This window comes from Parus major, chromosome 3, assembly GCF_001522545.3.
Source record: "Parus major isolate Abel chromosome 3, Parus_major1.1, whole genome shotgun sequence".
In the NCBI taxonomy this organism is placed as follows: domain Eukaryota; kingdom Metazoa; phylum Chordata; class Aves; order Passeriformes; family Paridae; genus Parus; species Parus major.
The window spans coordinates 44062584-44077362 of NC_031770.1; the positions used below are offsets into that span (position 1 = coordinate 44062584).

The following is a 14779-nucleotide window of genomic DNA, read 5'->3' on the forward strand; positions in this document are numbered from 1 at the left end:
CAGAAATTATACTGAGCCCAAGAATGCTCAGTTCCTTGCTTCTCAAAATCCTAAACAGAGTATCATCCTAAAAGATGCCCCTTGAAAACTTTTAATCAGAGCTGGATAATCTTCTGAGAGCTTAGAGACAAGGAAGAAAGATATTATAAGCATGGAGAGGTGGCAAAGTCATAACTTCGTACTTTTACAGTCTCCCAACACGTTTTCAAGGAATGAATGACTGAAAGATGAAACACTATCTTATGGTATGCCAGAGCCACAACATCCAGGGAGGATGCACTGAGAGAAAGACCCTGGCACAACCATTTAAGACCCAAACCAGTTCAGTTTCTTATTTACAATTCTCTGACTAACATGAAATTAAGTCTGCTGCACTACTGGCACTTGCTTAAAAATTAAGAAAACTTTCAAACCCTAGCAACAGAAGAAGTTTTTGAGAGAAAAGTTTATTACAGCAGATACAAATTTAGAGTGCTAAAAGAAGGTACAGAGAAGTAAAAGCTTCAAAAGCCTCTCTTTCAGCCTCTCAGCCAGCTGTGAAATAAAGTTCTTTCCACTAATTTTCTTCTTTTCTCATCTTCACTTTTTTTTGGGCTAGGAGGCTGGGAGTAAAGAACAGGTAATTAGAAAACCAAGCATGAGGTGGGAACTCCATAACTGCAGAACAAAAAAGAGAAGAGAGGTGGAAGTGGAGTGCATGGGCTAACACCTCGATTGAAATTTCTTCTGCTTCTTTACACAGAGTGGCCAGAGAAACAGCTTGTGATGAAGCAATACTTCAGCAGACCAGGGAAAGAGCAAGTTACTCAATAATGCCTATGTTAACAGCATTGTCTTTGTTAACACGTTCCATGTTCCCTAATTTTAAAAAGGCCTACTTAAATATATACATTCCTGCTAGTTTTTATCAGCTGTGCATCTATGCCCTTTACTAATTTCACTTGCCTCTTCCTCACTGCTGTTATCCTCTTTTTCTTTTTCATCCTCTTCCTCTTCTTCAGCTTCACTGCTGGAGCTGTCTTCTTTCAATTCTGTTTTCCAGTTACTAGGAACAGTTCTGTTTTTACAGAATTCAAGTGCTTGGTCAAAAGCTGTAAAAGAACCAGCCTTTGTTAGCACTGCAGGAAGTATCAGTTTGCACAAATATTTCAATTAAAAAAACAGTGATCAGGGGTGATGGGGAAGAGGAGAAGACGGAAAGACTGCTAACTAAGAATTCCATTCCCAATTCAAAGAACCTCAACAACCACTCCATTTTGTCCATCCTTATTTGTCTTATCCAGTCAAACTGGCCTAGTGTTCTCTGCACATCAAGGCACTCAGAGCTATTACTAGTATTTTTACCATGTTACTGTCTACAGTAGGATCTTCTGCATAGGGCATAAATGAAAATTTAACTGAAGAAACCCCTATCCAACAGGTTTACACTGCAGTTTCTATATATCAAATAGGGAGGGCAAGGAGGAAGAAACAGTCACCAGCTAATTCTCAGAGTTTCATCACACAAGCTTAACCTTTCAAATGCACCCACAGTTCCAGATTTTCAAAGTTCATTAAGGCAACTTACTTAGAACTATTAGGGGCTCTACTGTGAGAATATTTCTATAACGTTCTAAAGCAAAATGAAAAATCTATATAACCAATGTGTGCATGTTTGGCATGTCTACACTTAAAGTCAGTGCAGAGCAAGTGAGCTGCTGTTTTTGGGGGTTTTGTTTACTTAGGTTTTATTTTTTTTTAAAAAAAGTTCCTCTAACTTTCCCTAAGTATTCTCCTTCAATATATTATTCTGTAACAAAAGAGCCTATATTTTAGGATCTTTAAGACATGAATCAATCTGCCATAGATTTAGTCAAATTCATGTAACTAAGCAAATACATACAAGTGTTTCTCACAGAAAGTTATTTTTACCTTGTTTTAACAAAGCGTCAGGCTTTGGTGAAGTTTCATTGATTTCCCGGACATCTTTTCTTGGCACAGAAACGCTGGATAATTTAGAAAGTGTTAAAAAATTAAAATATTTTAAAGGTGAACTAACTATACAATACAAAGCTACCACTAAGATTATAATACACTTACTAAATATACATAAGAAGCACATGAAGTATATCTTCATAATTCTACAGTGTTAGTCTGGTACAGTATTAATCAGTAGATTAAAACCAAAACTTTTACATTAAATTAATTAAACTATATGCATTCATTGTGTATTATAGAAAGCATGTTATTTCCACAAACATGTAGTTTCTGGAATCTCCCATATATGTATTACTTTAAACCCTCACATTAACTTAACATTAGTTAAGAACTGTACCTTGCTTAAAACATAAATGAGTATTAGTGTAAATTGTCAATATGAAATTAAAGACTTCCAAATTCAAAGAGCAAAGTACTTTCTGACTTGGTCGATAAACAAGGAAGCAAAAAATTGCAGCTCTGGAGGCTTGGGGTGTAGGTATGTGCTTGTGTGCACACATCTTATGTGTATTCCTTGGGTGATGTGCGCTGATGCCTGAAAAACTATCATATGTAAAGCCATACCCTAGACTTAGTAAGTAATTAAACCATAACAAACTGTTAATACTTGAATATGCTTCCTGCAAAACAATATGTTAAACTGAACTAAGCACAATAAATAGCTGAAACTTTTGAAATAAAAACTAAAACCTAGAAAAATAATTCTACTGTTGTGAGTTTAAGAACACAAAGTTCTTTATTTTGTTGCAAATACCAGACAGTCTGGTTTCAATGTTTCTCTATCCTTTTTCCCACTTTGAGTAGCACTACTCTTTAAGGAGCATGGTAAGATGCAGTTTCAAATCCAGATTGAGATAAACATATGCCTTACTACCTTCAAACAAGAAAGAGGATTTCTGTGTGTGTGTGCGCGTGTGGTGTACGTGCAGGCATGCACACATCCCCACCGACCCTTCTGTAGCTGGATAAGCTTACAGCCACTTCCCTGAAAAGCACTGCTCTATTCCAGCCACAGCAGGAAAGAGTTTCAGGCCATTCTTGAAGTCACGTAATGCTGCTGTGTTTGCCACATTTTTAACAATGAAACTAAGACAGATAGATTTATGCATCCCATTACTAATAATGATAAAGTTCAAGACTAATTTCATCACTATGTAGGCTGTTAACGTTTTTTTTAAACATTAGAAAAATCTTGTCAGGAACTTACTGAGCTTTATGATATATTAATACTTTACCCAACACATCTCATGCTACATTTCACTTTAGGTATACATTTTGTCCAATTATCAAACTCTATATTCCTACTCACAATTTGCCATCCTTGAAAGAGCGAACAAGAATATTGTCTTTTTTCACCGCAATATCATCGCTACAGTCTGGACAAACCACCTGCAAAGGTATTACAATTGCAAAGTTTAGAGAGAAAAAGCTAAAACAAGAAAGTCATAGTAAATACCAGTGTTTCTCTAAAAGCTTTTGTGCTCATTTCTCATTGGCAATCCTGTAATGATAGCAAGTGAGATCCCTCAAAACACAGGAGTCATGACCTCCTGAAATTACTGAATGCCTAAGGTCATGCTTGCTCCTGGAGGGAAACTAATGGCTGCTACCAGAAACATAAGAACATTCTGACAAAAGGTCAATTTGTCATGCCTCTACAGCTCATTCTACTCCTCATCCTAAAAGGACAGAAATTTCACCAAGTGCTGCCACCTAACTTAGAGACTTCTTTTGAAAATTTCTGGAAATGGCAAGGATGTGATTACACACAGCATCAAAACCAAAAACTAACAGGATTTATGAAAAGCAATTTTATGAGGGAAGACTTAGAAGTAATTTAGGAGAGAAGAGCACCTCAAGTACAAGTATTATGATAGGTTCTTTAACTCAAGAAGTAGACAAATCAAGTCTAGCCCTAAGACAACATATTAATTATTCGTTGCAATTTTAAAAGCTATTTAAGTTTTGTTAAACCAGTGTACAAGTCACGAATCAAAAAGCTTCAAGAATTTAATTAAAAAAAAAAAAAATAACTAGCCAGAGATATAAAACAGAAAAACAACCCCCCTCCATCGCTCATCTGATGTCTCATAATGTGCATAGTTCCTTGAAAGCTAGGAAAATTCTGGCTGCTACAAAACCTCAAGGAGCAGCAAATGACTGTAGCCCTAAGTCAGCCCAGGTAAATACCTCTTTTCTGTTAGACCAACTTTTCCCTTTTGCTCCTAAATTTTCCACCAAATACAAAGGTAGTCAGTGGCAGAAGTTGGGTTTTTTTCCTGCTTACATACGTCACTGCCTATGCAGCATTTCAGGAGCTAAAGTCAAAAGCTCCAAGTGATTTGGAAATAGATTTACATATCACAAAGTATAGGCAGAATATGCTCCTCAAGACAAATAAAATTTAACAGAAGTTTCAAAATTCAATGCATTCTATGGTCTGCAAAAAAATTACTTTAGAAAACTACAACATTCTAACTGAAATTAAGCTTGAGATATAGTTTACAGTGTCAGGGTAAAAGATGATGATTTTCATCCTCTATTTTAAACTGACAAGTGCAAACTCCTAGCTCTTTAAAGATGGAGAAAGGCTCTTCAGGCTTTAGCTACTGGTTTTCTAGAAGCATCAAGATTTTAGCAGTCAGAAATCTATTCAGAGGTTAGAAAACAGCTTACTATAACCTCATCTAGTGCCTTTACATCAAGCAGCATCACCTCAATGTTGCCTGAATCAAGTTTTCTCAATTTCCTTGCAAAACAAACTCCACTGGAGTCATAGGAGGATGAAAGAGATGATCCTCTGTAAACTCAATTTTCTGAAAATGCTGCAGGATGATTTCCTCACTGCACCTTTTGAAAGCCTTTAAGCACACATAAAACTAAGCAATGCTGTAAGACTTACTAAATCACACTCCTTGACATAAGGAGCAGCTCTCAGACCCTTTTACAATTCCAGTTAGTTGCTGCACTCACACCTTCCCCACAGAACTAACAAAAACAAGCAAACAAACAAACAAAACCCCCACCAACACAAACATGTGTGCAGGATTAAAACAATGCAGTCAATCACTGAGTCCTCAGAATAATTTTTACCAAATTGAGACTTCTACATTTCAAGAGATAATCTATCTGGTTATAGGCCTGATATGCAAAGTGTTTCCACTACTAATCTTAATTGTTACTTGCTGTAAAGGTTTAGACTAATCCCTGAACTTGTTTTCACATAATAAAACTTGCAAAATGTCCTCTGTGCTTATATACAAAGTATCTGTATATAGTATCATTAATAAGAAATAATGCTGAGATGCACATTCTTCAGCACATTAAACCTGAATTTTCATTACATTATTCATGTAATTACCATAATATAAAGTTAATGCAAAATTTATCAGTAATAAGATAAGATTACTTTGTTGATACAGTAGAGGTAACCTGCTTACACAGTAAAAAATACAAGAGGAATAGCTACTGGGGAGGGGATTACAACAATAAAAACCAAGCCAAACCAAAAAACGCAGCTATTTGAGGTATAAATCTGTCCTTTGGCTCAGCTGTTCTGGTTAAATGCAGCATGATGTTTGTTTGCAGAGCTATAAACCTGATTACTAAATTAAGAGTTAATCTAGGATAAGCTATTTCAGAGTTAACAAGCTTCACCCTAAAACTTTATCCCCCTACTGCTTTTCATTTGTTGCAGGAAGTTTTCCATGAAGAAGAAGCTATTCCAATCTTCAAAGGAAAGCCAAATAAATAATTGTGTATTTTTAGTACATCTTTGGAGTAGAAGCAACAATTCAGCTCCTCTTTAAGGTATGACACACAGCTGTCCTGAGCAGCACTACACAAGTCACAAGCAATGCCCTCTCAGAGAGCCTGCCATGGAAACTGGTATCTGTCATGGGCATGACCAGAAAAGCAAATCTAGCAGTGGGACACAAAACTGCTCAAGCCAGTTCCACTGACTGCTTCTCTGAGTGAATTGTGAGGCAGATGATACTGCATCATCTTGATGACAGCTTTCAGCAAACATCTCAATTATTCTTGTTTATCACTGAAAACTTCTCTTAAAGCTATCTGCTGTAAACATGGTATCTCCTTGCTGTACATTCTGCCCTCCCCCTTGCAAAAAACACTTCAGTGACTCCTCCTCTTCCACAAACTTCCCCAAAAGAATTCCTACTGGAAAGCTGCTGGACTGCATTACAAGACACAGCAGGTGACAGGCAGAAAGCTGCAATTGAGAGCTATTGCACATACTAAGAGGAGTTAAATGTTACTGCATGGCATCATTTCAAAAGCAGAGCACAAGTTTCCCTAAATTACATAAATGTGTTAAGCTTTCATTGCCAGGAATTAATCAAATATTACAATTAAAAATAAAGTAAAAATTTAAAAGCATGGCACTAGAAGGCACCACATACAGAAAGATATTAATTTCCAAATATATCAATCAGTGAGTCTACATGCAATCACTAGCTGTGATATTTTTTTAAAAGTTAATTTCTTAAAAAGCACCTTTAAACCAGAATAAAGGAAGAGAAAAATACTAGTACCAAAAGGCTACAATGTAATTTTAAAGTAAATTTATTGTCAATTTTACACTACCTACCGTAGTGACCAAGAAAAAAAACATTTGATTTTATTATCCAATGTGTTTCTATTGAATGCTGAAGAATCATGTCTATGTAATCACTAAACTTATCCTCCCTTTCTACTTCCTGTTTCCTTCCTTGATAAAACTCAGTAATTTGGAAAATTGGCATGGAATAGCCTAGGAATAAAACCCTGAAATTCTAGTCCAATAGTACTGAACACACTGTTGAGCTAGAATCAGGTCAACAGCTCTGGCTGTTTGGAAAAACTCAGGCCATCAGCAATCCCTTTTTTTTCAACAAACATATCTAGATATATTTCACTTCACTGTTATTCTACAGTCCAATTTGAAAAAAACATACTAATTTCTAATACAAAACACCAAAATGAAAAAAAACCCACACCTTTCTTCACTGCTTAGAAAATGACAGTATCTGTAGAAAACTGTAATAACAATGGAACTCTTACCAAGGCTGGAAACCACAGAGCTTTCTTCTTATCCACACTGAAGCAGTCCACGCACACAACTTTTCCTAGTAACTCATCACTTTGTTTCCTTTCATCTTCATCTTCATCGCTGGAAGAGGATGAAGATTCTTCTTCAGGACTAAACAACAGAAAGAGACTTAAAACTTAACTATTCAAAACTTGCTTATTATAATTACAGGAGATCCAGAGCTAATTATCAAACAGTGACTTGAACTGCTTGTTAAGTGTTTCACAATAAAATGAATAAAGTATTTATAATTATATTATAGAAACAATTCAAACATTACAAACTCAGAAATGCACGTTCACTAGTAATACATGTAAAACCCAAATGAAACGCCACCATGCACCCATATGGAGGAAAAGAAACACATTGTCAGAGTATTCAAAGTGAAACCATTCTGCCCTACATAAACACTGTTCAAAAATACTGTTGCAGTTGTAGTTTTGCACTAATGTTAAGCTTAACTCTTCTGGTTTTCCCTCTTAATCTCTCTGGTTTTACTTTAACAACCACACAGAATGGAAAGCCATTTTGAGAGAGGACAAATCTCTGAAGAAGAAACATCAGATACAAAGATGAATAGCAAGGAGAAAGTCTATTTATCCTTAAACAGTTCTTTAAAGATGTGCAGTGAAGCACTTCTATGACTATTTCAATTTCACATTGAATGAAGTGCTGGAATGTAAGTAGATGGGCCAAGGTGCAAATGCATTTAATTTAAAAGGGTTCTGGCTCATTGTTTTGACTGTTCAAGTACAAAGTTGCACCTGGTTTTAACCATATGAGGAGTCTAAATGCACAAACTGGTCCAAATAAAATTACTTGCAACCCAAAACAACCCTCTCTTGATGCTCTCTCGATATCTTTTTTATAGTCACTTCAAAGGTTAATCCTCAGAAAATATACAGCATCTTCAATGAGCACAACCATCATTACTTTAAAAGCTATCTTCCATTTGTCACGTAACTGCTTTTGAATACAAAATACAGTATTAACAAAAAACTCACAGTTAAAATTTGTATAGGAAAAGGCAACTAATGTACAGTTTAAGGAGAATTTCCTTTTCTCCATATTAAATTTATGCTATTTCTAGTGACGATAATTGTTTTGGTTTATTTTTTCCTTCAACATTTTTTTTTCAAATAATGGTTTCTTTTAAAATATATGAAAGTCTTTCAGGCTGCTTTCTGGGGCTCAAGAATCTCTTGTACAAAGAGAAAAAAAGTCAAAGACTAAAGGTAGAACTATTTTGGAGAGACACTTCCTAATTCAAATTGCAGGTACTGGTGTGTCTTTAAACTCAGTAAACTCAGTATTAGGGATAAGATAAAGGTAAGAGTGTTGCATCTGACATAATAATATCCTCTACAACCCAGTCAGAGACACCAAGGATGCGACAATCATTCTCTGTGGTAATGCCAGCTTTTTTCCTTCACTACCTCACAAATTAGTAACACAACAATTTTCTGAGTAAATTTATAGCTCCTCTACATGTACAGGGCAACATTTATTTCAAGCTACTAAAAAGTGCAAAAAGGTAAGCCAAGCATGAAAACCACTACACCCAAAAATGTTAAGCAAAAATATCCCACATAAACACGCCCCCCCCTCCCCTAAACCTCACAACCCACCCACAAACAATGAAGAATAGGCAATGGACTATGTAACACTGGTTTATCAAGACCACAGCTACCAAGAGCTTTGGCACCTAAGAAATCCTGAAGTTTATTTTTGTATGAGTAAGCTTTGTTGCAAACTACACTAGAAGCAGTGGGAAGAAACTGTTGCACAGGATACATCTGGATACAAGGAAGAATTTCTTCACTGTCCAGGTAACTGAGCACTGGAAAAGATTGTCCTGAGAGGTTATGGAGACTCCCTCACTGGATATGTTCAAGAACCATCTGAACAGAATTCTGTCCCAGGTGCTCTAGGATGACCCTGCCTGAGCAGGGAGGTTGGACCAGATACCCCACAGTGTTCCCCTCCAACCCGACCCATTCTGTAATTCAGTAATACTGTTCATCTATTTCTAAAAGCCCTTCAGAGACCCTGAATTGAGAAACCAAAGGTCTATAGGAGGATTCTGGGACCTTCCCCAAAGACTTCCTGTCACCTGGACAAAGACTGCATTGTAATTATTTTAGCTTGAGTTCAACACATTCACAACACTACAGAGATATTTGTCAATTTAACATCACATTTGGAATGCCACCTTTTTTTTTTTTTTTTTTTTAAACCAAGAAAAAGCTCTTGCCTATACCTGGTACTATTTTAAATACTGATTACACGGAGACTTGAAATGCTTGCATGCAACAATACATATGAACCTGACTTTCAAACTGAGTGCTAAACAAGATTTTTCATCCAGCCTCCTGTTTATTTTAATAAGAGAAGCCTGAACATACAAACAATAAAACCTGACACACACTGAAAGCTTCAGAATTGATTACACAGAGCACAGATATCAAAATATTTAACTTACATATGATTGGATCTCCTTCCCCTGTTTGTTTTCTTTCCTATAACAGGAGTCCCAAAGTGTTCAGGATTGGTGAGTGGAAGCTGATCTAATGTCTGTTGAAATGAAAAAATACATATGCATATACATAAGAAAAATTTGGCGTAAGTTATTCTCAAAACCACCTTCACTCAAGCAATTTTTGTCAATAGATATTTTCTCATTACAAAGAAATACAGAAGTACATCATACATATCATGCTTAGATTTTAAAACATGAATGTTTTGTTCTGCAGTTCTTTCCGACACTTTCTCTGCACTGACGAATAATTAACTTCTGTCGAACACACACAGATAATTCTTCTCAGAAGTCTTGCCTTTGGACCATCAAAACACAGAGAAATAAGTATCAGGTATTCTGCTCACCTGGCATATTCCATCTCTACCAGATTAATTTTCTGTCTATCCTATCATTGGACTAAATACTGAATCATCTACTTAATAATGAACAAAGATCCCCTTTGAAATGAAACAGCAAGATCACTCAACAGCAGCAAACATGACAACTTAATTGTATTTTATGTTAGTAATTCATACTTTGATATGTGAGAGAGATTCTAAAACAATTTAAAAGAGGCTGCTATATTGATAATTGGGAGGGTGATAATTGATGCTTTATCAGCATCAAAACAAAAAGAGAGGGAGAGAAAAAAACTTTCCCTCTTCAGGAAGAATTCTTCAGAAGGAATTAATGGACATGCAGTATTATCTCTCCTTAAGACTGCCATTACCTGTTTAAATGATAACGATTCCAGATTCAAAGACTCCTGGTACACAAGAATTTTTTGTACAGCCACTTATTATCAGTCTTTGAAAGAAGGCCTTCAAAATAAAATATAGTCCTCTGACTTCAACTTCTTTATCATGTATGTGTTTTTCAATGTGTAACACCAACAAGCACCTCAAAAGTATTCTGAGAGAGAGCTGACTTAGGGACAATAAAATTGGCTTTTTAGAATGTGAAAATAAATGTATGACTACTTCTAAGTGTGGTGGACATCCTAAAAGATTCTACACCACACACTTGGGAAGCAATATCAGAACAAGCCAACTGTGGGGCACTGGCCTAATTACAAAATAAATTTGAGATGCAATTTTCCCTGCTGAGTAGCTGTGCAATCACAAGGTAATTATTAGAAATGTACAACATGTTTCATTCAGAGCTGGTGACAGTGAACTGCAAATCAGTGACTTCTGGCAAAACATCAGAAGCTTAGATGATAAAAAAGATGATAAAATAAGAAGTACCAGTCATCAGAATGTAAGGTTTCTTTCAATCTTACAGAATAATTCAAATTACTCTCATTCAGCCAAACCGGTCACAAAGCAATATACGTAGACCAAAATTTTCAATCCATGTACTCTAAGGTAATACTCCTGAAACCATATTAAAATAGTGTTTATGGAAGAAAAGAAATTTAATCTTCAGTTGTGCTGATCATTAATAACAAAGAACTAATTGAAGGAATTCCACAATCTTTAAAATAACAGCATTTCTATGTGAAGCTGGATTTAAGCATCTAATTAGGCTCCCACCTTTACATATGTTTAGTCCTGATTTAAGATTCTAGAAGATATGTGAATCTTCACAAGAAGACAGCACACAAACAACTCAGCTGACTGCAATAACAGCACACATATGTAGAGCAAAAAATCCCCATCTTCAGTAGCTGTCCAATAAACAAATATCTTTACGTAAATCTGCCCATCCATCCAGATTGTTTTATATAATATGAAGGAATAACCCTCATTCTGAAATTCCAATTGGAATGTGCTACAAACTTTTCCATACTTTAATGTGCAAGTCACCTCAAAGACATGAGCCAGCTGCAAAATCCTGGTAGGTGTTGCCAAGTAAAGGAGTAACAGCAACTTATTATTGGCCATTAAAAAGAAAAGCATTTGTTTCATCAATTACTACAAATTGGGTTTGACCATCAAAAATGCAGAATTTTATTATGTGGAAACATGTACATGAGTTTTTTTATGTTATAAATTATTTTACTTTTCATGTCATAAGTATACTTTGATTTCACGACTAACACTCTTTTATACTTTTATAATTTAAATCTAAATTTTATAATTTAAATTTATCATTTTTTATTCAGTGCAAAGTAGTTGTGCAATTGCAGGTCTTTCGTGTGATCTACAGTCTACAAATTATCAATAATATAAAAATGAAAAACATAAAATGCTGATTTTGTTTTTTAACTTACACAGTTTGGTGAAATCTAACTTTAATTCTAACTTTCTTGGTTGTAAAAAAGAATAAGATCCTGTGGACCACACTTTGTATTACCCCCATTTTTAGTAGCATGGATACAGGTAACATAATAAAAATTGAGGTGATAAAAGTATCGCTTTTAAATTTTTCTGAATAAAAAGTTGTAATATAAAAACTCTTCAATTACCTCACTCTCAGCAAAATGTCTTTCTCCTTTTAAACACAGGGAAGAGCGTCTCAGAGTCTTCTCATCACCATCATCAAATACTGTCACCAGGTAAGAAGTGAGGAAAGAAAACATTTCTTTTTAATTCAGGATATTAATAAGCAATTCATTTACATGTCAGAAAGAACTGAATATATATTCCTGTAGTCAAACCTCTGCCCAGATAATGCTGCAAATCCAGTAAAGCATTTCACAGATCACCCAAAAACAAATACATAAGCTGCTCTCTCACCATAGCTACTTTATACTTGCATACCTTGAGTAATCAGTAGTTGAGCAAACAATTCATGGTGTTATGAAATTAAATTCAACATGCTAGAATTCAAAAACTATTTTTTCTAACATTCAAAAACTATTTTTCTAACATTACAATTTTTAAAGAATTTAATTACACAAGTCCTGTGATATTCCAGTGGAAGCTCTGCTTACCATGGAGAAACACAAATGGATATTTATAGAAAAAAAGCCACAATTTAACACTGTATGGAATTTCAATGTCTTTCTCTACTGACCTCATGCAACTATGCTATAGAATAACAGTGATATCATCCTAAGGAAGATGGCAATAGTCAAAGTGCTGACAATCATCAAAACCAGCTCTCCTGACAGAACTGTGGAGCTCCCAGTTTCTAAACATTTTGCTACCTCTGCTATCACTAGGTCAACTGGAAACAAGTTCCTAATACAGTTCATTCAGCTACATACATTATCTTTTATAATCCTGAAATGCACTGCACACGTTTAATGTGGTGTCTTCACAACATGATAAACTGGTCATATAAAAAGTAAGCTTTTGTCAAGTCTTCTGCAGGTACTTAACAGGTGAAAACCCGGTGACAAACTCTTAGGCTTTGCTTGCACTGTTTAGTGAGACAAGAATTTATCTCTTCTTCCCTCTTGAGCAGTGGTAGTAATTATATTCTTGCTCCCACACATCAATGACCTTGAAGACTTTTGTGGGCACAGAAACTACCCCAAAACAATATTAAAATATTACATTAAAAAAAAAAAAAAAGTTTCAGCAACTTCTTAACATGTCTCTTTCACCTTCATTTAAAAATCCTCTTCTGTCCATCAACAGATCAAAGTAACAGTGTTAGGAGAATGGCTGTTGACTAACAAAATTAGAGATTTTAGCCATTTCTTGCTTTCAGATATAGGGTGCTCTACTCTTCAACATTTACTAACTCAAATAAAAATACACAAAAAGCAACAAGGTACATCAAATTTCTTGACTAATATTTACTTGATATTAAAGAAACTTCTATCTAGTTCTAAGAATTTTTCTCCCCCGTATAAAACTGAGTACTGTTGATTAAGAAACTTCCCCTTCTAACTACAATGCCCCAGCTTGTATTATAGACTATAGTAATTGTTGAACACTGTTCCATTGTGATAAAGTATCATTTAGAGATGCACAAATGTCACTTCAACACTTGTTGGAAAGTATCAATGGCAAGAACTGCACTCAAACCATGTAGATTTGGAACTGCATCTCAAATGGTCAAAACATAATTAAGCCCCCCTTTGTTTAAGTGAAGTAGAAGTCAGCAGGTTCCTAATCCAGTTTGTGTTAATTAACAAAACAGACTCCTTACATAATGAGAGACAAAAAAAAGAAATCTATCCACCTCAAGAGATAAGCTAACTACAGCAGAGGTAAACCTATTCAGAGCTAGGCAGGTAGCCACATAATGTGTCCTATGTGGTAATCTGCTTGTGGCCTCTTCCCTGCCAGAGGGAATCTTAATCTTGTTCCATAACATGAATACTTTCAGAAGAAAAGCTTGACCTTCCTCAAAGACTTATGTGGCCAGCATGGCTCATATGGCTTAATGAGCATGACATTCTGATCTATTGGAATATCATGAAAACAATCTACTGAGCAGGCATCAGGAGTGTAATGTATTTAAAATCACATATTCTGAAACTCCAAGAGAAAAGCTGGGGAGGGCAGGGAAAAAAAAGAGACAATTTAATACAACCAAAACCACCTTGAATTCTGTGAAAAAGCATTGTAACGACAAAGAAAAAGTGCAGGAAAGAAGATTACTTCTGAACATGCATAGCTCTGCATTTTTAGTAAACCAAATAATTCCGCAATTTTTTCCCCCTCTCATAGTAAACACAGACTTTAAGAGATATTTCTATGAATGACAGAACAGTATCTAGTTATCAGGACTTAAATACCTGGAGCTCTTTGAGGATTTTTTACAGGGCAGGCAAAACTAAGGACGCTTATGTATGTGTATGTGTGAGTGTATTTATATATGCATGCCTAATATATTTACAAGTTTTATGCCTATATATACATATGTATATGTATATTTATTTATTATATTGAAATAATTATTATTTATGCCTGTATATACATACATATATACATATACACAGTGCTATACTAATTTTAAAAGACTATACTAGCTGGATTTTTATAAAAAAAATTATTTAGTTTTTGTTGTTCTTTTGTAGGAAAGCAGTAGCTATAAAAAAATCATGCAAGCAAATTGATGTACAATTTCTATTCAGACAACACCTTAGGAAGACAAGATACACAGGGATGCTTAAAGCAACTTTGCCCATACTTCAGTATTAAAAGAGGTCTCAAGCAGCCCTCAAAGGATTATTCTTCTCCAGATACTGCTGCAATGGCATATCTGGTCTTAGGTAACTTTTGGAAAGGTATTATTTCAGATAGATGTATGCTTTCACAAAGTTTTTGACCAAATCATAGTAATTGTATTCA

General features: G+C 35.2%; 1 protein-coding gene across 4 annotated transcripts in view; it reads right to left on the reverse strand.

Moving 5' to 3' along the window:
• Positions 1 to 14779, reverse strand: part of ARID4B (AT-rich interaction domain 4B) — an 88220-nt gene that overhangs the window by 36176 nt on the left and 37265 nt on the right. For 3 of the 4 annotated variants that reach the window (XM_033512662.1, XM_015621614.3, XM_033512664.1), the window contains exons 6-11: positions 11995 to 12074; positions 9549 to 9640; positions 7039 to 7177; positions 3287 to 3366; positions 1912 to 1985; positions 946 to 1091 (exon numbers count right to left, since the gene is read on the reverse strand). In XM_033512662.1, the coding sequence (XP_033368553.1) occupies positions 946 to 1091; positions 1912 to 1985; positions 3287 to 3366; positions 7039 to 7177; positions 9549 to 9640; positions 11995 to 12074 (611 nt within the window). The remainder of the gene's footprint in view (positions 1 to 945; positions 1092 to 1911; positions 1986 to 3286; positions 3367 to 7038; positions 7178 to 9548; positions 9641 to 11994; positions 12075 to 14779) is intronic. The other variant, XM_033512665.1, reaches the window with a different exon arrangement.